General features: G+C 32.1%; 2 protein-coding genes across 2 annotated transcripts; both read right to left on the bottom strand.

The window, feature by feature from the left end:
* Positions 1-1,058: 1,058 nt before the first annotated feature.
* LOC129885712 (dynamin-related protein 3B-like) lies at positions 1,059-12,157 on the bottom strand. Its single transcript, XM_055960100.1, has 20 exons — positions 11,572-12,157; positions 9,183-9,465; positions 9,076-9,104; positions 8,879-8,980; positions 7,600-7,668; positions 7,456-7,515; positions 6,465-6,578; positions 6,233-6,281; positions 5,949-6,058; positions 5,245-5,337; positions 5,032-5,124; positions 4,821-4,958; positions 4,326-4,439; positions 4,134-4,229; positions 3,952-3,994; positions 3,473-3,621; positions 3,230-3,376; positions 2,395-2,447; positions 2,117-2,216; positions 1,059-1,721 (listed from the first exon to the last, which is right to left on the bottom strand). The coding sequence occupies exons 1-20, from the start codon at positions 11,938-11,940 to the stop codon at positions 1,449-1,451; spliced, it is 2,484 nt and encodes an 827-aa protein (XP_055816075.1). The 5' UTR covers positions 11,941-12,157; the 3' UTR covers positions 1,059-1,448.
* Positions 12,158-17,607: 5,450 nt separating this feature from the next.
* Positions 17,608-21,576, bottom strand: LOC129885711 (gamma-glutamyl peptidase 5-like). Its single transcript, XM_055960099.1, has 4 exons — positions 21,115-21,576; positions 18,467-18,616; positions 18,206-18,373; positions 17,608-17,883 (listed from the first exon to the last, which is right to left on the bottom strand). The coding sequence occupies exons 1-4, from the start codon at positions 21,421-21,423 to the stop codon at positions 17,782-17,784; spliced, it is 729 nt and encodes a 242-aa protein (XP_055816074.1). The 5' UTR covers positions 21,424-21,576; the 3' UTR covers positions 17,608-17,781.
* Positions 21,577-23,139: the final 1,563 nt, after the last annotated feature.

Here is a 23,139-nt window from a genome sequence, read left to right as displayed (position 1 = left end):
TTGAGAAACTAAGATATAAGATTTGAATGCATCATCTCCAAAATATCAAATGAAGTTTTCATTAGGGGGAGTAAAATACGCGTTGTACTCTTTTTCCCTTAACCAAGGTTTTGTCCCACTGAATTTTCCTGGTGAGGTTTTTAATGAGGTAACACTCAAGGCATATTATCAGATGTGTGTACTCTTTTTCATTCATTAGGCTTTTTCCCACTAGGTTTTTTCTAATAAGGTTTTAACGAGGTACAACATCTATGAGTGTTCAGGATATTTGTTCTTTCACTAGAATTTTTCTTTTGTACATGAACATTCAAGGGGGGGGGGGGTTGTAAAAGTAGTCAAAAATGGATGTCCATGGGACCCACTTTCATTGCAGACTCGCTCGTTTTGCACTGTAGCTCACCATTTTTTCTTCAAAATTTGCCTATAAAAAGGCACTGAATTTATGAAATGAAGCACTCACTCAATTCTCTCAACCCTCTCTTTCTCTTACGATTTTTTTCTGTCTTTCCTTCTTATTAATTTGCTAAGTTAAATTTATTTTATAATATCTCCCTCATTTTAATTAGTTTGTCTTAGCTTTTACTCAGCACAGAATTTTTTTTAAAAAAGACGAGACTTTTCCGTTTTGTAATATATCCTTAGAATCTTGCAAAATATATTTAAGTAATAGTATTGTTTTTTTGAAACAGATTAAAAACCAAGGAGGGAGTATAACTTATGGAATGTTTAAGTTCCGTAAGTTAATTGTTATTACAACTAGTTTCACGTTCTCTCGGGGTGAAAAGATATTTGCATAATCCACCAATGTGACGTATGAGCTAATCCAATCACATTGGGTTTAATTATTTCTTAGGCACGATTAAACAGTAGATGGCTTAAAAAGTACTGATTATACTATAACAGCAAGGTAAGGACTAGTATAGTAGCAATGGTGAAATCCACACATCTATAATTTTGACCACAAAAGTCGACCCACATTTGCAGGTACCGGAGGTATAACACTAGACCTACAGCAATCTGTATAGAAGAGGAACATGTTGTGCAGAAAATGACAAGAATTTCCCAAAATAAAAGGCATACTATACACAAGTGATGATACCTCCTATAATCGCATTTGACAAAATTGAGAAAGCAAATGAAGGATCGAATTCAAAAATTGACGGCTAGATAATACATTGCCAATTATCATACCAAAAGGCAACAAAACTAGCCTCATCCTACAAAGACTAAAACTCCCTATTATTTTTTTCGTATAAGCTTCTACGAACAATGAATTTATAGTTGACGAAAGAAACAGACTGTGTGGGAATAGCGATCAGCTTAGCAAACATCCCCCATGACAAAGAATAGTAGCACTCCACTGCCCCCAGAGACAGGGTTGGCGATGATGGTGGAGAGATCAAATAAATTCACTCATGAATGGTCACCCCCTGCATCTTTTGAGTCTCCTATACACCTACTGTTGGATAAATACCAACATTATGCCCACCACCGTTTGAATCTGCACCACCATACATTGGTAACTGTAGCTCACCTGAATGGGATGCATTGCGCAATCTAGAGTTCTTAGGAGAACCAGTGTATGAATCAGTTGAGCCACTGCTTGTGGTGTACATTGATGATGTTGGAAGCCCATGAATCTTTGGAAGGCCTGTCGGATCAGTACCCAAGCTATAACCCCTCTCAACTGTCTCAGCATCAAGCGGTAACTCCTCCAATGTCTGCAAACCAGAAAACATTAGTTCCAGCTGAACAATACTTCCTAAGTAAAGTCATTATAAGCCAAGGAAGCCTAGAGAATGATGACAAACAGAACATCTTAAAGAATCGAAACCACTAGGAATAGTTACAGACAGCTTCAGAAGGAGTTCAATGGCAATCAGAATATTTGGCTGAACTTGAGTACAATGAAAATGAGAAAGAGGCAAAGCACATTACGAGTTAATGTTGTCATACTTCTTCCCAACCTAAAACAAACTTTTCTGCTTAGTTCCTAATCAAAGCCTAAAATAAGATTATAGTTATCAAAACCATAAGCATTCTATCATAAAGCTTAGTGAGCCTTGAAATGTAATAGATGCAAAAATATACTCGGTGAAAATGGTGGCGATTTGACCTTGTAAGCTTGCTGAAGAACACGAAGTGTCTCACGTGTACGCTTTCTCTTCATGGCTATCTCATCAGGTTCTTGCAACATTTCTTCGAGGAGGTTTTCTCTGCAACAAATAGCAAGCACCATTGATAAAAACTACGAGTACATGCAAATTGTGTAGCATTTGAATTGGCTAAGCTGCCAGGCGCTAGAAACAACATATAAGTACATAACTAATAAAGGATCAATTAGTCACTATCCTGTAAAGTATCTTGATAAAAAAGAAATTCCACTTAAAATACCTGTAGAGTTTCTTGATAAACACATTGTGAAGATCTCTTTTGGTGTGATTTACCTGGAGAAAGGATTAAAACACCATTTTGTCAACAAAAAAGAATACCGAATCGAAAATGAAAATCACATAAGCATTCTTACTAAAACCTGAAAACACAACATGCAGAGTCTCAAAATAAAGCTAAGAGACACAAGATACTATTTCCCTCATATTGGCTATTTAGACAAATTGTATCAACAAAAGGTAGTCGAGAGTTCCAACTATACAGAAATTTCCACCAGATAAAATAAAGAAGTTCACAATTTTCACAGAATCAGCAATTGAAAGAATACCTGAATGGAACTTGACTGATCAATACTATGACACAATAAGAAGTTAGCTGAAGGTAGAATAGAGAAAGTTACTTTTCCCAGATAAAAAAGCTAGCCTATTAACTGTTGGCAGAAAACCAAACAGTACCACTAGTCCCCTGTGCTTTTAGAATATAACAGAAAGCAGATTACTGTGTTTGTTTTATCCATTCTGCCCCCAGGTTGTCTAAAATCCCATGTTGGCATATTACTACTTATTCTAGGGTCAGTGTCTTCTAATGCTGAAAAATCTGCCTGAAAGAGAACATCAAAAGAAGGAAATAAGAGAATGCAATGAGATGGGAAGAACTTCTATCATCATTTAATCAGAACATAGAAACTGCTAGAAGAGTAGATTTAGGAATCCTCAAGACTGCTACTAGATGGAAACAAAGAACCCCTAAGCATAAGTCCGTTGAAAGGTCACTCACATAGATGTCAACACAAAGCATGAAATAAGTGGAGGACCAAGTCATTGATATTCAGAATTACCAGAAAATGCATGATTGCTTTAGGTACTGAGTCTTCAATATTCTTCCTGACAACGTCGTAGTATGACCGCAACAACAGTTTTGTAATGGCAATTTCTATAGTCTCCTGATCTGAATGAGTTTCTGAAGGCCTCAAGACACTTGGGGGCTTCAAGTAAAACATATAGAGATGTTATGTTTAATTTTATCACCAACCTAATCCATAAAGAAATCATACAGCAGAGAGGGCCTTCAAAATTCATACCTCTCTCAAGTGGATCGTTGAGAAAGCATGATCCATGCTCTGTACAGGATCACTGAATGGCTTGCTAATGAAATTGTCTTTTACAGATGGACGATTGTCCGAGCCACCAAATATTGATGATATTCCCCAACTTGAACCAACATTTGATCCTAATGAAGAAATATGTCAGCAATGGCTTGGCAATAAGACCAAGCAAAAAATATTTTTCTAAAGATTATACAGAGAAAGGAAATGAATTCATAATAAGCAGCAACAGAAAAATTCATGGCGTTTTTTGAGCTAAACAGTACCATAAGTTACATAAGGACGGACTTTTTCATCAAGCCGCATTTGCAAATGGCTAATCCTTGTATACAATATTCATTCCTTCTTGTCAATAAGATATTTAACTTGTCAAAATGACTAAACACTCATGTATATTAGAGTAACAAACATGTGGCATAAATGAACACATCATGTATCACCAGATGGAAACACACCTGATGCTGTAGTTTTCTCAGCTTCTGGAGCAGGCCGAACAATCTATTCCCAGGGCAAAATGAACACTAATCAATGCAAGTAACTTAAGTTTTTTACTACTTGATGTTTGAAAGCTGTGCGATATTAATCAGGGAGACGATGAAAAACTAAGCTTGGAGATGGTATAGAAGAAAAGGCCAACCTGATCAGGGACAAAACCACCAACTGCTCTGGCAAGAATAGCACGTGATTTTAGACTTCTTTCAGAGGTTGGTGCTTTTTCTAAATCTACACCATCCTGAGTAACAATAAACAAACAAAAAATTAATATCAGTATGATATAATTTGCAAGACCAATTGCGAAAGATTATGAACAACAAAATGAAAAATTTACTTTCTGCCTCGGATTAGGTGCAGCAATCCTAGAGGACTTGACCTGCTGTAATGCCATCTCATGAGCTTTAGTCCCACCAATAAAGTTTGGATGTGAAGTATTTATGTAATCCATCTGCAACAGAAAAAATAATTAAGTTGAACAATATACAAACTTTAACAGCAAAAACTGCATAAGAATTTTAGTGATTTGCTAAAGCAATTCACAAACTTTTACTGCAAGATGCCTTTGGCAACTATCAAATGAGCTATTTTTTTTATTTGAGATATCAGATGAGCATACACCCTGAAGCCATTAGTAAACTACAACTGCAGAGCAATACAGCAATCGCAAAATTTGATTGTGCTATGTACGGGAAGAACGGATTCAAATTCTAGCTTAAGATTTCAAAATAGTTGACACTTATCGATACTCAACAAACTTGATCATCAAATGTGTTTGTTGTATCAAGTATAAGCAAAAAAAAAAAAAAAAAAACCCAACATTTTGACATACTTCCATCTCAATAAGGTGCCCAATCATTACTTCTGAAGGTCCCAGTCCTTCACGCAAAAAATTTCCAATAACCTCATCCATGCGCTTTCTCAAAATTGGAAACCGTTGCAACTCATTGACCATACAACAATGACTCATCTACGAAGGAATCATTCAAGTTAGAACAGCAATTAGCATAACCAGAATAAAAAGGTTGTCAACATTGGCCTACTTTAACCAGCTCATCATATATAAATCTTGCACACTGAAAACTCGGGTCCATTAAACGTGCTATTTGCCTTCGGATGAGAACTTCAAATGGCACCTGCATATACACAATATTAAGATGCAACCAACCAATTGTCATAAATACTACAGGAAGTATTCGAGAAAGCGTTGAACTATTGGCTCAAAAGCAAAGAACAGGTTAATCCTTTGGAGTTACTTCTGGCACAAATAATGAAGATTTGGCACCCGTTGCATTTTGAATGGCAGTTCGGATGTCATCATTGGTTAAATCTTCACAAGGATCAACTTCCTGCGGGAGAGAGAAATCTAATGAAATTTGATAAGCAACTGAACCTAGGATAAACATTCCAAATTATACACACCAACATACTAATTATGCAAAGTTACTAAAAAAAATTTTTGTCTGTCATCAACAATTTTTTATAGCCTTGAAGATTTAGAACTCTTGAATATGAAACCTAACTGTAAGAATTTGTGGTTTATTGACAGAAGTAGATGGTCAATAAAAGACTATTCAAAATGGAAGATAGATTCTGATTATGTGACTATGTACGTGGATGAAAACCAACTTACGTGGACAACATATGAATATTATTTATGGATTGTACATGTGCACCACAACCTTAGCAACAATTTATGAAGACAATACTGATAAAATATTTAATGTCCAATAAAAGCGTTATGAGCCATTCAGAGTTGGCCATACCAACAAAAGCATACATCATAGCTATCTATTGACAAAAATGGCAGCAATGTCATTTATCTGCAAAAATTACCAAGTCTATAGATGCATTTCAATTCTCCAACCAAGAAAAGAATAAAGTAAGCATTGCAAAAGCTAATGCGAAACTTTACAAACTTTTACCCATCAAAAACAAAGTTAATATGAAAGAAGTAGACCTCCAAACTCTTCACAAATATGTTCTGAAAAATGTAATGAATTCTTGATCCACCAGACAGCTCAGAAGTTGACAGTTCTTCATTTTTGCCTTCTATCATTGAAGAGAATGCTGCTCTCGACCCAAAGAAAAAACAAAATAAAAAAGACACACACTGGTAATGAGGTCAGGAAGTGTAAATGGTCAATTAATATGATATTTTATACCAGAAAGCAACATCGGATATAGGAGATAGAATCTAGTAGAGGACTACTATCAAATATTACAAGGTTTAGACCACATTACCTTCACTGTACTTGGAAAGAATGTTCAGAAGGAGAGCACCCATACCAGCCTAGATTCAGGGGATTAGCACAATGATGTCAATAAATAGTTCAGAAACACTAGCTGAACAAACTACAGTAACCTAGCAGAAAGAAACCCTACAGGACTCAACAAGTGGTAGTATTATGACAACAAACTCTCCAGAACTTCAGGTAAGTGCTTAGTAAAGCATAGGGAAAACAAAAGAAGTTACCTTTGACTCCGTGATCTCCCCATAGCTAGCATGCTCCTTTGCGACGGACACAAGTCCAGCACTAATGCGTGATTTCAATCCTGGAAGAAGTTTTTTGATGTGTTGCACCAAAATCTGCATTAAACAAGATGTTCAAGTTAATATCTGATTTCAAAGCATCCCATACCACAACTGGAAATCAAACAGCGCGCATGTAAAATTTGCATTTCCTTTGGAACAGGACAATCGATGGGATTGGGGTGAAGGTGGGTGATAGCCAATCATCTAATTGATGTGGAAAACAATAAGAAGACAAAAGGTATCTGTTGCACAAAATGCAAGTAAAAAAAGGTGCAACCGTAAACAGGAAAGACAGCATTAACACGTCTTTAGAGAAAATAACCCCAGAAATAAGTAAAAATACAAAAGAAGACATGACTCTCATCCAACAAACAGCAAGGTATGTATTAGGAGACCATATTGACACATACAGGACACTAGAATTTATCATACAGAAAGAGCATCCAAACTATGATGTATACTTTTTCAGGAAGAAATAAACTGCTTGGTAAATCCCTGATTACATATGCAGGAAACCCAAAAAGAAAGGTATAACAACACAGGCCACTACATGTATAACTGTTGTTCATCTTGTGCTTCTCTTGTGCCATAACATGGTTACTGTGTGTAAAAAACTATTTTTTACAACCACCAGTGACAAGGTAAGCATGTAGTATTTCTCAAAACATGACCTTTTGCCGCCTTTTCTTTTTGGAATTCAACATGTCAATTACATTTTTAAAACTCAAAAATAACTTTAGAGGATGAAAATAATAAGTAATTAATTGATTTGGAGGTATTTTGAAAATTACTGGAAAATAATAAAATATAATGTTTGACCTTATTGTGGTTCACATATTCTATAAATATTTGGTCCTACAAGGATGTAATGCGAACAATGTGGCAACCCAATAAAAGAACAATCACTGTTACTTTGACCAGCACAGATTACCTGGTTCAACTTTTTTGCCAATTGAGGTACACCACAGCGATCAGCAAGATCACTATATACCTTCAAGAAAAAGTAGATAAAACAGAAGATTGTTAATTGATATAGACATGAAATCAACTAAAAAAGAGATGGTAGAAAACATACAGGACGGCTGCGGAAGAACTTCTCCTCAGCTACAAGTGCATCTTTAATACTCCGGTTCATCATAATATCCTGTTTTGCATAATTTAGATATAGTATTAAAGACTTATAAAGCAAATATTTATGAATATATGCACACAGATACTGTTGCTCATATATAGCACACTGTTATCTTGTTATCCTATACTTTTCTCTCCAATGAACAAAATCTTTACCTTGTACTTGTATATACTAATCAATCTAGACTACTACAAGCAGCACAAAAAGTAGATTTGTTGTATATTATGCACTGGCTCTTAAGATTTTCCTCATTTGAATACAATTTTTAAGATTTTCAAGTTTTTCACTACTGTAAAGTTGCATTAGATCTTGACACTCGTTCTGGTCCTCTTCTGGTGTTCAATGGCTATACCTTTCTCTATTCATTCATCTGTCCTTTAGGACTATTATAGGGTGCCCTATAATGCCTCAAGAGTCTTTTCTTTTGGCTCAACAGGAAAGAGTGCAGAGAGGAATCATAAAGCTTGAACAGTTTATTACCTCTATTGATCCATCATAGGTTTAATTGTAGATGCTTCAAAAATACCATCCCTTTTCCTTGGATTTTTTTGGTTATGGCGTCCTATTAGTGCTTTTAAGTATCCTTAAAAATAATTGTATTATTTAAGGATTCAAAATAAAACATTGGCTTGTGGTATTCAATAAAGATTACTTTGTGCTCTAAAAGGAAAATCGCACAACAAAATGAAAAGCTAGCAGCCAAATGCCAATTTAGCAGCCAAGATTTAAAAGGAAACAAGACTGAAATGTATCACATGCTTCAGACATGAAGGTAAATATGCAATCTTCCGAGCAGTATTTGAAAAATAAGTATGGCCAGCGCAACAGATTTTTTTGTCCTAAAGAAGCTGTTGTTGTGCAAAGATGACCATGAAAATGGTCAAAACCACATATATCTAAAGGTATCAGTTTAAAATTCAGTAAGAATATCAAAAACATGCAGTTAGATAAACAAAACCACTCCTAGGGAAAGAAAACTTGGTAAAGGTGCCTCTCAGACACCTAAAGACTGTAGATATCCATGAAGAAGTGAACAATTATTCATTTTTGGTTCTACGCCCATCACAACATGCCTGATAGGAATTACAGGTTTAAAAAGAAATATGGTAACCTCATATGCAACCCTAAAACATACATATGAATCAAATGAGCAAAACTCAAGAAAAAACAAAACTCATGAGAGAACAATATTCTCCACCAATAGTGTAGCTGGATGTATTACCTCCTGATTACGATTCACTATACCAACATAACCAAGGCGAAGGGGAATCACTTTTCCAAGTAAAAAGTTACGAGCGTCAGTACCCCTATCCATGATGTCCAACTGCAAAAACAATGGAAACACAACCAATTTAAAACAATTATCAGAGAAAAGATATAATCAACTCAAGGATGAAATTCATTTCCTTTCACACTAACCTTTGTGATGACTCCAATGGTTCGATAACCTGCAAGAAGAATCTCTCATATAAGAAAGCACCTAAACAACTAAACTCCCTAGCACAAAATATATTGTTGCAACATACCATCAGGGTCAGCATTCCCAGCAATCTGAAGAGCATCTGAGTTGGCTAAGTCAGAATTAGCTGGTGTTACAGCCAATATTAAGCAGCTTGGGAGCTTAATATAAGACATGATCATTGTTCTGATCCGAGCTTCAATGTCAGAAGGTTGATCTCCAACAGGCACCTTTGTTATGCCAGGCAAATCCACTAGAGTAATATCAAGAACATTTGGTGAGAAAATTTTCAATCGTATCTGCTTGTCCGAGACACCTTTATTTCCTCCTGCTTCCCTATCTGTCTCCGCCTAATGTCAATGATGAAAAATTGGCAGTTAGAAAAGAGAAAGAAGTATTGAAATTTCAAGGAAAAGAAATCCAAATGATCAATAACTGAGATTGCATTATGTGGAGTGTCCTTCCCTCATGCAATCCTTGCTAGTAGAAGTTACTATGCATACATTTCCATATCAAATTCCACGATCAGTCTAATTACTATCTCTTTGTTCCTCTGGCTTTGATATGGATTATTTGGGGGGAGAGAAATAGGAGGGCTTTTGAAGGGGAAGAAATGAGTTTTGAGCAGTTGAGTAGTAGTCTTCGGTCCCTTATTTATTTTTATTCTTGGTGCACTTGTGTAGGTCCGGGATGTATAGGGAATTGGGTGTCTTTTGTAGAGAACCATGCCATTTCGTAGCTTCTTTACTTTTTGGTATACTTCTAGTATACAGCCGATTTTGGCCTTATGATTAATGAAATTGTTTACCTGATAAAAAAAAAACTATCTTCTTAAATCATAATTGATGCACAGATAAGCCAATAATCCTTCAATCAGAATTACTGTTTCTCCTTGCTCATGTCAAATAGACACTATCTTTAGAATACAGCTTACCATATAGATATTGTATATATTGCAATAGGGATAGAGCATTGTCCCTTTGAAAGATAACTTACATTCCCGTCAGTTTTTCAACTACATATTGCGATGACCAAAGTGGATCCTATGCAAAAGAAAGAGGAGTGTCCATATGTAACCACTAAATTAGTGGGAGAAGTGTACAAATGAGATGCCAATACACTGTTTAACAATCTAAGATGAGTGATTCCCAGGGCGCGTGAACAATAACATCTGAGCAATAATATCATCATAACTAGCATGACAATTTAAACAACATACACTTATACCCATAAGACAAAGGAGTGATAGATCAACCAATCAATGGCTTGAATAGAATGGAAGGACATAGAGGGGATGACCAACTTCAACTACTTTTTGAACGAAGCATAGTTGCAATACTTAGCAGTTTAGTCTATTTCATAAAAAGAAATACTTACTAATTTAGTCTCTTAAGAAAAATTAGGTGTTCTCACAATTGAAAGATAAATGAACTAGTTTTTTACCGAGGTGTAGATGCAATACTTAATAATTTAGTCTACTTCATAAAAATACTTAATACTAGTCTTTTAAGATAAATTAGGTGTTTTCTACAACAACAACAACAACCCAGTGAAATCCCACAACGTGGGATCTGGGGAGGGTAGAGTGTACGCAGACTTTACTCCTACCAAGGTAGGACGGCTGTTTCCTGGAGACCCTCACCTCAATAAAAGCATAAAAAATGTCAGATAAGGCTAAGAAATTAAAAGCGTTATGTGAAAAACAAATAACAAAAGTGTCACACATAAAATAGAGTAATCAAAATATAGAAAGTAATAAATAATAACAGAAATAGAAATAATAGAAATTAGAGCACACAAAGTTGTAATGCGCTAATACACCTACGAATAGGGAAGAATAGCGAGACTATGTACTATCCTTCTACCCTAATGTGGATCCTCCACACCCTTCTATCTAAGGTCATGTCCTCGGTAAGCTGTAACTGCGCCATGTCCTGTCTAATCACCTCTCCCCAGTACTTCTTCGGCCTACCCCTACCTCTTTTGTAACCATTCATGGCCAGCCGAACAGATAAATGAACTCGAACAAAAGAGCTGAAAAAGTGTGTTAACTAGATCAATGCAGATCATAACTTTAACATTATTTAAAATTGTAATAGTGCTCCAGAAGGACAGTGGTTAATGAGAGCTCGAGTCTTATGAATAAACTCTTCATCTTCTAATAATCACTAATCAAAATCTCGCAAAGAAGACTCCGTAAACCAGTACGCCTAATGATAGACAGGGATTCGAACACATTTTTCTTTTGCATTGTTACTTCCATTGATAGTTATAACTTACTGCATAGGCTGATTCAGTATATGAGGCTAGTCAGGAGTAAGGGGTTGAAACAAAATATTTGCTATTCAATCAAACTAACTAGTACTTTCCTATTGGAACATGCATACATGTGTTAAGAAAATGAATAAATTTACATACATTGCAGTGCACCAATTTTATTGCAACTCAAGAAATACCTGAATCTCCCAACGAATTTCATTGAAATCATAGAAACGTTTGCCAGGAAGGTGCAAGAACTCTCCCCATTCCTCATCAGTACCATCAGGATTACGCTTTGTTTGAAGGAGCTGTAGTACAAGAGGTCGCCTGGTACATATATCAGAACCTCTAGGCAAGAAATCACGACCTACAAGCGCCTCGAGCACACTTGATTTACCACTACTTTGACTCCCTACCACAGCAACCTGCGGCAGCTCAATGGTGGATTGACTTCCTAGCTGTGCGAATATGTCTTGGAGCTTGTTCACTATAGGTATCACTGAATGACCCAATGACGACGACGACGACCCATCGGGAGTGTTTGACGGTGATGTTTCTTCCGCCATGACAAATGATTGATTTAGGGTTGAATACTCTACAAGATCACCGGAGATTGACGACAGTAAAACCCTAGACGTGAATTTGATTGAGGGGAGGTCTCATGGATTGGGTACAAAAAAGAAAAAAATTCTGTCTTACTGCCCAAGAAACAACGCAAAATGGTTACTCGTTTTCCCCAATTTGAACTGGACCAAAACCTCACACAGTATGTTGTTACCATGTCTCAAATGTGTGTTTAAAAACCTTATTTTATAATTTTTATATTTATATTTCTGGTCTTATTTCCCATGGAAGAAGGCACCTACTTTTTTCTCTATTTCATATAACCTTGCCTTTATATAGTTATTTTATTTTTAAAAGTTTTATAACATAGTTTTTCTATTCTTAATATTAAAAATAATAATAGTTAAATTTAAATTCTAGCTTAGCAAAATATATTTTAATAGAAATTTTCTACAGAATTGTTAATTTAACATGAGTCAAATAAGATGAAATTGAGATAGTAATTACTAATCTTGTTTTATAATTTTTTTAGAAATCAAGTTGTTTTTTACTTAAAAAATATATAAATTTATTTTAGAGAATTGAGGTGTTTGACTAAGCTTTTAAGAAAATAAGTGTTTTTTTAAGTAATATTAAAAGTTGTTTTAAAGATTTTTAAAATATTTTTTGTTTCCAAATAAAATCTTGATAAACCATAAATTCATGTTGGTAAAAGTGGTTTTTGAGATTTATTAGTCAAACATAAGTTTTTAAAAAAATACTTTCTATAAATAAATAAATTTTGAAAGTTTGACCAAATAAATGATTCTCTCTATTCCTATTTATATGTCGCATTTACTAAAAATAGATGTTTCATAATATTTGTCATTTCACAAAATCAATACATAAATAACATTGTTTTTTTTTATTTTACCCTTAAGAGTTATTAGCCTTGAAAGTATAAATTTGTTCAACATAGAAAAACTAAATGATTGATTCATGTTTATTGGTCAATTTTATTAGTTAAAATAAATTAATTTTATGTTCAATTATTGAAAACTAACTTCAAGAGAACACTAAATAAGGATACAAATGTAAAACTTATCTAGTTTTTTAAGCGACATGAAATCTAAAATAGTAACATACAAATAGGAACGGATGGAGTATATTTTTTCAAGGGAAAAGGTTTGATATACCCCTCAACTTTGTTATTTAGAGCTGGTATACCACTCATTGTGAAAGTGACTCATATATATCCCTATTATTACACAAATGACTCACAAATACCTTTTTCCTTTAAAGGGAGTGAAAAAGTTAATTTTAATTTTTTTAAAAAAAGTTTTTTATTAAGAAAAAATACATATAGGGGTATATTTGATCCTTCTCATATATAATTTATTCTTTTGATTTTTTTGATTCAAACTGCTAATTTGAATTTATTATTTTGATGGTCAAATTTATTTTTCTTACTACTTTTATTGTAAAATTTATTATACATGCCCAATTTTTTTTATAGATACAAAAATTAAATTACAATACAGAAGCAAAAAAAAATAGCTTTAAATTACAGTATAGCTGCAAAAAAAATAGTTTTTAATTTTTTTTTTCATTCACACTTCTTTTTATTCTCTTATACTTACACCAAAGAATGAAAAAATAAAAATAAAATAAGAATTAAAAACTCAAATAATGATAATCAAATAAGTCAAAAAATAATTCATGCGTGAAAAAGATTATATATACCCCTAAACTTTTCTAAAAAAAATTCACATGTATGGGTATATATATATATATATATATTTATCTTTTTACTTTCTCAAAAAAAAATATATTCCATTCATGAATTTTTAAAAAATTAAAAATCAAAAAATTATTTTTTTCACTTTCTTAAGATGAAAAAGGTATATGTGAAGTATTTTTGTAACGGTAGGGGATATATGTGAGCAACTTTTGTAACGATGGGGTATATGTGAGTCATTTGTGTAACGATAGAGATATATATGAGTCGTTTTTATAACAGGGGATATATCAACTCTAAATTGCAAAATTGAGGAGTATATCAAGACCTTTTCACTTCTTTCCATTATGTAGTTCCTTAGAACTTCAAATTGTTGGAAGATCATGTGAATATCATGTCGGACCTAAAACCTATCTTCAATGTTTTGGTACATTTCACATTATCAATAACAGTAATTAAAAGTTAATCTTAAACACTTGTGATCTATTTCACTAACTCTTAATAATTTGAGAATATTGAATCACAATTTACCTTTGAGAAAGCAGATACATAATATTTTCCATCTCTCTATTTTTGTCCCAAAACCTTGGCCACACAAGTAGTTCTCTCTTATATTATACCGAATTAATATAAAATTACTGTGGTATTAACCATTTTGTTATAGCTAAGTTCGATCTTTTCTGCACGGCTTCAATTAATTTTGCTTAGACTTCATGACTTGGTTTCGACTAGTTTTGCTTGACTCTAGCGATTTTTGTCTCAAGTTCAAACATTTTTTTCTTCTTCAAATTTCATGCACTTATGGCTTAATTTCAACCCTTCTGTCTAGACTTCAACTTTATGACCTGAACTAGAAGTAAATACTATTGATGATCCAGACTTTGATCCTCGTGAAGAATCCATCAATAGTGACTTATATAAATTTATTCATATATTGATGGAAGCATGGGAGTTGATATCATAACAATAGAATAATGAATATCCATAATTATTATTAGTCTTTTAGCAGCAATTTATTAATTTTTTTTTCTTATTGACGATTTGTTGATATCCTACTTTCTTAATAGATAGTATATTGTGAGTATACTTGATATACTTTGTAAGTATATTGCGAATATATATAATATAATGTAAGTATATTATTCTAATAGATAGTACATTGTGAGTATATTTGATATACATTGTAAGTATATACAATATAATGTAAATATATTATTATAATAGATATTATATTGTGAGTATATTTGGTATACATTGTAAGTATATATGTAATATAATGTAAGTATGTTATTATATATTTTAAGCATATAAATAATATAATGTAAGTGCTCTATTATTATAAATATTTATAATTACTTCTAAATTAAATAGATGACGATACACTATATTGATGATTACTCAAATTTTTGAATACATAAACGTCAATAAAATAAAAAATAAAAAATAAACCGACCTATTAAGCCATGTGGGCCAAAATCAGGCCCGGACCGGTAGGCCCGGCCATATGATTAAGGGGTCTCTTCACTCCCAATTTAATGGTAAAATTGTTTTTTTAGTTCGATTTAAGATTCTTATCCTATGGTTCTGAAGCTACTCGCAATTATCACCCCTTTTTTTTTTTAGTTCGCCTTAGTTCTTTCCTATCCTATTGTTGTTGTGAAGTTGCTCACAATTACCACAGTTTTAGGCTAAAGAGACACTGTCAAAGCCTTGACTGGCGCTGCAATGGGATTGCAGCATTTGCACCACTGGACACTGATTTATAGAGATTTTAAGATTGCCAGCATTCTTGTTGATGAGGTAAATTTCATAGTAAAATCACTATTTTTTACATTGTATAGGTAATTCATTTAAATAATTGAATAATTATATGCAGGATTTTAATGGAGTGTTATGTGATTTTGGATCGGTGGGACCAACCACACAAGTATTTGGGCCATACTCCCTGGATACGTAGATTTAGAGAGCTTTCAAAGTAATATTTCTAAATTATTTACTTATTATATCTACTTCTTATTTACTAAAATAACTTTTCTTTCTTTTTCATCTACCCAACATGACATTTACAACTTTGGAATAACATTATTACAAGTAATCACTCAAAGTGATTCGGTAACTAATACAAATGGGATAATCTTCACGCGCTTGGGTTAAATCAAAAAGACAAAAGAAAAAAAGAGTACAGTGCCAATACTCTCGTAAGGGGAGAGTATTGAAAAAAAAGGATAACTTGGCCATTACCCAACTGGCACTGGCACTAAGAGTAATCACTCAAAGTGTTTATTTTTGTCATTTGAATTGTATAAGGGACGCTTAATCTAATTAGTGGACTAAAGTCAAAAATAAATTAAAGGTCTTAAATTTTTAATTTTTAAAATATATTTAAGTATGTTCTTCTAGTTTTTTGAGATGTAAAATTATTTATTTTAATTGAAAAATTACTTCACTAGATAGTACTTCATTCATTTTAATATTTTATTCGATTTTGACTTGATACGAAATTTAAAAAAATGTAAAGAAGAGTTTCGAATCTTATGATCTCAAATTAAACATATATATACCAAGGTGTCTTTTAATCTTGTGGTCTTAAATAGTCAGGTGGAAAGTAAATTTAAAAATTGAAAAAAAGAAAAAATATTCTTTAATATTTCGAAACAAACTAAAAAAAAGAAAAAAATTACCTAAATATACAACTTATTTTATCAAATTCTCTAACATTCCCTACCATTTGAAAAAATTACAAAAATCTCTTCTCTCTCATATTTTCATATAAATAACTTTATGCGATGTATCGGTCGAATAATCACTTTACCCGATGTATTGGTCAGATACACCACTTTACACGATATATTAAGACGTTTTGGAATATATCTGGATTCCACCAAATTTAAGAAATTTTATTATTTGGAAAAGAGTAAGAATAAGATGTAATTAGCTCCCAACACTATGAATTTGTGTAAAGCATACCATAAAAAAAGTAAAACAAATAAATTAAAAGGCACAATATAATTTTTTTCTTTAAAATAAACTTATAATAGTTTTATTATTATTGAAAAATGGAGTCGCTAAAATTTGGGGCCACGACGAATGCATCGTATTTAAAGGCCTTGATTCGCCCTTGATATTGTAGTTCTTCAAACTCATTCACCAATTTTTTGCAGAGGATTAAATCTATCTCCACCATTGGCTCGTCTTTTTTCTTTTTCTTCTATTTTCATGTGATATTTCTGTTTTTTCGCTACTTAGTCATAAAAAATGTCCATATTTATTTTCATGGATATTATTATTAAGAATCAAATTGGAAGTTCTGGGCTAGAATAAAGGTAAAGTGCGTAAAGTGTGAAGACAAGCCTCGTACATAAGTTACATAATGATAATGTTTGGGCCAGCTTGTGTGGTTCACAAATATTGTTCTTAATAAAAGAGAAGCAAGATTTCGATTCTTGCATGTAGAGAAAAGAAAAAAGATGGAAGAAGAAGAAGAAGATGAGAGCAGGAAATGAAATGAGCCATTACATCTGTACATATATATATAGGTGATTGATTAGCTTACAGATTAACTAACTAATTGAATTCTAAACTAACCGTTTGGACCATTAATCCGGAAATGGTAAAATGACTACATTGCCCATGTGGTCAAGTAAAGTCTTCTACTATTCTTTTATCAATAGTACTCACTCTCAAGCTAGGAAGTGCAAAAATGTTGGAAATTCCTAGCTTGGAGCTTAGGTCGTCCACTTTACACTTTGGCCGAATAGTAAATTGAGAAGCCAAGTTTCATCTCTAGTTGTTTTGGCCTCTCCACCACCCCAAATGTGCTAAATTCAAGTACCATTTTTTTGAACTAAAAAAATCATTATTTGAACTTGTTACATATTTCTGGTCAACCACAATAAAATACATACACAATTAAGAGCCTCTAGTTAATGAAATCTAAATAATGCAATTGCAATTGACCTTATAAATTTCAATAATTAAAGCTTAATCTTAAGTTCTTGATAATGACATCTAAACGATGTCTAATAAGTCCAAACTCAGAAACAGCCTAAAAATTTCATCTAACACCATCTCCTATTTACACTTTTGACCAATTCCAATAGCTTCTAATAAATTGAGAAATATTCCATTACAATTTACTCTTGAGAAAGCTGATGCATAATTTTTTCCATAGCTCCCTGTCCGGCTCACGCTCTTCAACCTTCGCCTTAGCCACATCAGCAATGCTCTCCTATATTGCACCAAAAATTATCATAAATTAAGTCAAGCTTTACAGTTGGCATATTAAACAATTTCACATCAATATATAACACATTCTAAGCATGTGACACATTGACTGTTTAGGACGTCGTTTGGCACACCTACATAAAGAATATAATACATTGACAATGCCAATAGGACCACTACCACCTAGATTGAAAAGGACATGGACCAATGGATTTTGTATAAGCAGAATATGTAGTTGATTCTTCTTTACATATATAGTGATACTATATTCATAATTATAGCAGTACTCTTTACACCATAAGACGGTATATTCATGTTTAGATTACCTCAATAAGGTTGCGTTGAAGAAGACGATCAATGAGATGGAGAAGAATGTCTTTGGTGTACTCCGGGTGCCCTTGAATGCCCATGATGTGATCACCATACCTAAACATCTCAATTCCAGTTTTGTTGGACCATGCCATCACCTCAGCCTTTGGTGGAAGCTCACGGATCTAATTCCAAATCAAAACACATTCTTAGCTAATTTTGTACTAAACATTCAACTTTTTTTCTTCCCTTCAACAACAGGGGAATTTGAGACAAACCTCATCGCGATGACATTCAATAACTTGCAAAAATTTAGGTAATTTGAGAGCGTTGAATTGCTTGGACGTTGATAAATTAACAGTAGTGACGCCAATGTCCCATCCATTAGTGGCTCTCTCTATAGTGCCGCCCAATGATCGTCCTAATATCTTACACCACATCAAGAAAAAGAAGTGGGCAAAAAAAAATTTAGCAACAAATCACAAAAATTAAATTGCATCATATAATATGTCAAAAATTCCACAATATTAATGTTGTAATAGTGATTAATGCTTCTGATTTTCTATCTTGGTGGGTAATGTTGGATTTGGAGGTTGGAATAGATCACCGACAATGTCGGCTATGTGACACGTACAAGACAAGCTTATCTTTTCACTTAATTATTTAATTAATTCTCTCTTGATCTAATCCTTCTCATGAATGGGCAAATCATAAAAGATAGTAGCAAGTAGGACATGTTGTTCGATAACATAAAATAAAGATTGGATCTTCAAAGGCAAAATAACAAAGTCATGGCCTAATTGCTTAGGAATATAGTCATATAATTGACATTGTAAATTTCTTAAATGTTAGTATTAATTAATGTAATTTAGCCGGTTATAGTAGGTCATTTAATTCATTTTTTAGATTATTATATCAGACTTACTATGATTGTTAGTTAACACCTGAGGGTACAAAAAACTTATACTTCCTTCATATTAATTTGTTCTTTTTTTAGTCTGTTTTAAAAGTGAATATTTTTTATTTTTTAAGATATAAGTTTCAAAAATATTCTTTACTTTTTAAATTCTATGATAAATCAAAATAATAGGACGGACAAATTGAAATATAGAGAGCACGTTGAAACTCTCCGCCCCAAAAGATTATTAGTTTTAACAACTGATTTCTTATGTGATAGTTGCAATATGTTAGAATAATTTTTTGAATTGGACGGCATTTATCATTTGCCAGACTTAATTATATTATACATATAGTTAGGTGAAGTAGTGAATATGAACAGCAGTATATGACAAAAGTGTTTATAAAGACGAACACGTGACAAAGAATCCAAAAATCTGCCTCAAAAATCAGAGAAAGAATCCCAAAAATATATGGGCTGTCTATAATTTGAATCGACATTTGAAAGCCGAAGGCTAAGATACGCGTAGAAAGGTACCACCCAATCTGCTCTATCCAAATCTCCTTTACTATAAGAGAGAATAGTACCAACGTGTTTTCCAAATTTTCAGTCTCTTTTATGGTAATATGGTCCCAAATCCCACTCATAAGTCTAGTTGCTTTTGGACCGCTATCGTCCTGCCATGTACGTAAACAAACCCACTACTGTTTAGGCTTTTTTAAAAATTTATGAGTTTTAAATTTTTTTTAAAAAATAGCTAGCTGAAATATAAATAGTTTATTATTTTATATTTATTATTAACTATTATTTATATACCACCATTTAAATGATTTGAATAATCAGGATTGATATAATAAAATTATTATTTTATTTATTATTTTTTAAAAACGTATCAAATCAAATGCAGACAAGTAAAATGATTGAGGAAGTACTCCTCAATCAATTTTTATTTGTCCACGGTAGAGATGGCATACCTCTCAAGAAACAACAAATAGAAAAATAATTTTACTATATCATTTTTATTAATTATAAGTGCATTTTAATATTGAAAAATAAATAGTATCCAATATCAAGGTAAAACACACACAAAATAGTAAATTATTTCTTAATTTTTTAAATTAAACAATTAAAGTTGGATAATTATTTTTAGTATACTGGACAAATAAAAATAAATAGAAGGAAATAATAATTATAAAAGAATTTTGACAAAAATTTTTTTGGCAAAAGTTATCTTCTCCTATAGATGGGAAAGAAGAATTAAGACATAACTTCGTAACGCGGAAATTGGTACTATTAAAATAACATTGCCAATTTGTTCAAATACGTTTGCAGACTTTAGCAGATTTTCATATAAAATATTTCATCCCAACTAGCATTAAACAATCACATAGCACAGAAAAGAGATAAAAAAATAACATTTACCTATATTGAAATTTCCATTTACAAAAATGTAGGTAAGATTCTATACAGTTGGGTAGCTTGGTCGGTGTTATAAGGGAAATAATTCCAAAATAAAGTATTTTTATTCTGCATTTGGTAATAAGTATTATTTGATTTTGATATTATTTTATCCATTCTTTGTATTACTTATATTGTTAAATTATTTTGGAAGAATATTGATTTTATGTATAAAGCTAGTACAAAGCCACGTATGAAACGTACTAGAACGAAGCATTAAAAGTACCTTGGTGACAATTGGAAAAGACAGCCAACAGAAAACTATAGACACAAATTAAAGACAGCTGTAAAAGTAAACGAATATAAAACAAATCTCAACACTTAAGAACTCAAAAATATCCTCCCCTTTTAATTTGTTTGTTGTACTATTTACTGGACAGAAGATTAATAATGTAAAAATTTGCAAAATTTATCAAATTATTCTTTAATTTTATCATTTTTATAAACATGTAGCGTGAAAAAAATATTTTTTTATAAACAGATAAAAAAAAATTGAAAGAGAAGATACCTGGAGTTTTTTTTTTTAATGGAGTTTTTTTGGTGAGTAAAATGGTAAATTAAAAGAAATACCTGGTGTCCAAAGCAAATACCCAAAACTTTCTTCTTCATTGAATGAATTCTTTTAAGCAGATTCAATAACTTGCAGATCCACAAATCATTACCATGCGCGTCATTGCAACTTCCGGTGATCACAAATCCATCAAATTCTCCGATCTCATCATCCGTCGGAAACTCACCGTGAGCCACACGGAAAAAGTCCCACGTTTCCCCTTCCTCCGCCAGCATTCTCACAAAAACCCCGAAATAACCACCGTATTTCTTCTTCACGTATTCTGAATCCTCTGCACATAACAGAACTGCAAATTTTTTTCCTTCCATTGTTAAGTAATTACTGATTTTTCAGAAATAACGAAGAAGAAAACGTCTTAAATCTTCTCACTCACTGGTACATAAATTCTCTCTCTAGTGGAAGGCCTAGAGAGAGATGGAGATTTTTCTCACTTTTGTTTTGCTTATGAATTGATGAAGGAAGAATTAGGAAAATAGGGTCATTATATAAGAAAACTCAAAGAGTTAATAAAATTATTTTATTTGCAATTTCGTCCTTTGATTATCAGTTTACTAATAAGTATGCTATTGACCCAATTAACCTTTGATTGTGTTTAGACTTCATTATTTATACGAAAAAATGTCTAAAAATTGTCTTTAATGTATTATAAAAAAAAAATAGCTTAAAAATATTCTCCTTCTACTTTATTTATTGAATTAAAATAATCCTTAATCAATTAGAAATAATTCTAAAAATCCTTCTTTTTATTCTTTTAGATCAAATTTGCTCTAAAATATGCTCTAACTTTATTTTCGACCTTAATATTATCCCTCCATAAAAGTATATTTATATGATATTTAATTAAATAATCCACATAAAATTCTAATCCAACTCAAGAGGATCTGATCTCTCCATGACCCAAACCAACACAAAATCAATTTTAAATTAACGCAGCTTAGCTCAATCAAATCATTTTTCACCTCACGTTTTCAACTAGTTCATTTATTCAACCCATACGTATTGACCCGACGTAGGTGAAAGAGAATATTTTTGAATTATTTTTTATATATTAGAAATATTTTTGTTTCTTTTTCGTATTTATAAAAGATTAATGTCAAAAAACACATTTAAACTATCACATTTTTTTGAGCTTCATACTTAATTAAACTATTGAGAGTGTGAGTTTTATACCTAAATTATCACTTATTAGTTTGAAAAGTAAAACTCAGCGGTGCGTGTAGTACACTCTCTTTTTTATCTAAAATATATAACTTTTTAGGTATTAAAGTTTGATTTGGAACTGAATATCACCCTTGATTTATTATATATATACATATATATTGTACTTAATAATCTATCGCTTTGACAAAAGAACAGTTCTCATCTATTATATTGAAGTTTAAACAGGCGAATTTCAAGATGGCTGATTGTTTTGATTTACAGTTTATTACGTTATTGTGAACGAATAAATTATATAAAAATTATAAGATAGTTCTCAAGACTTAAATAATTTATTTATTTAGTTTTACATAGTATTTTATAATATTATAGAAATTTATGCCATATGTCAAGATGACTTGCCATTAAAGACGAAAAGGATGTTACATCTTCAAATAATAAGGTGGTAATTGTTGGTCAAATTAATGATCAATCAAAAGCTGTTAAACGTTTAAAATAATATGGATAGGTTAATTACAAGCAACTTAATCATATCACGTTTGTGATAAACTTTATGAGTTACATGCATGATGCATCGATCAGAATAAGGCTAGACAGTTCATTTACACTTTATTAATTATTCTCTATAATTATAAATAGGAGAATTACATAATTTTTTGAGGACATTCAACAAACATGAGAAAAATCATTAGCATCTAGTTCTTAGAAGGAATGATCAACTTCGTAGCTGCTCAACATTTTTAACGATCAAATACATTTACGAGGGGTCCAAATTAATCATCTTGCAATTCAACAACAACATTTATCAATAAAATTAATTTTTATTTATTTATTTTAATTACAATTAATTTTCAACACTAAAAAAT

The sequence above is a fragment of the Solanum dulcamara genome, chromosome 4, assembly GCF_947179165.1.
Source record: "Solanum dulcamara chromosome 4, daSolDulc1.2, whole genome shotgun sequence".
In the NCBI taxonomy this organism is placed as follows: domain Eukaryota; kingdom Viridiplantae; phylum Streptophyta; class Magnoliopsida; order Solanales; family Solanaceae; genus Solanum; species Solanum dulcamara.
Note: the sequence above shows the minus strand (reverse complement) of the source record. Positions and strands in the feature narration are given on the sequence as shown.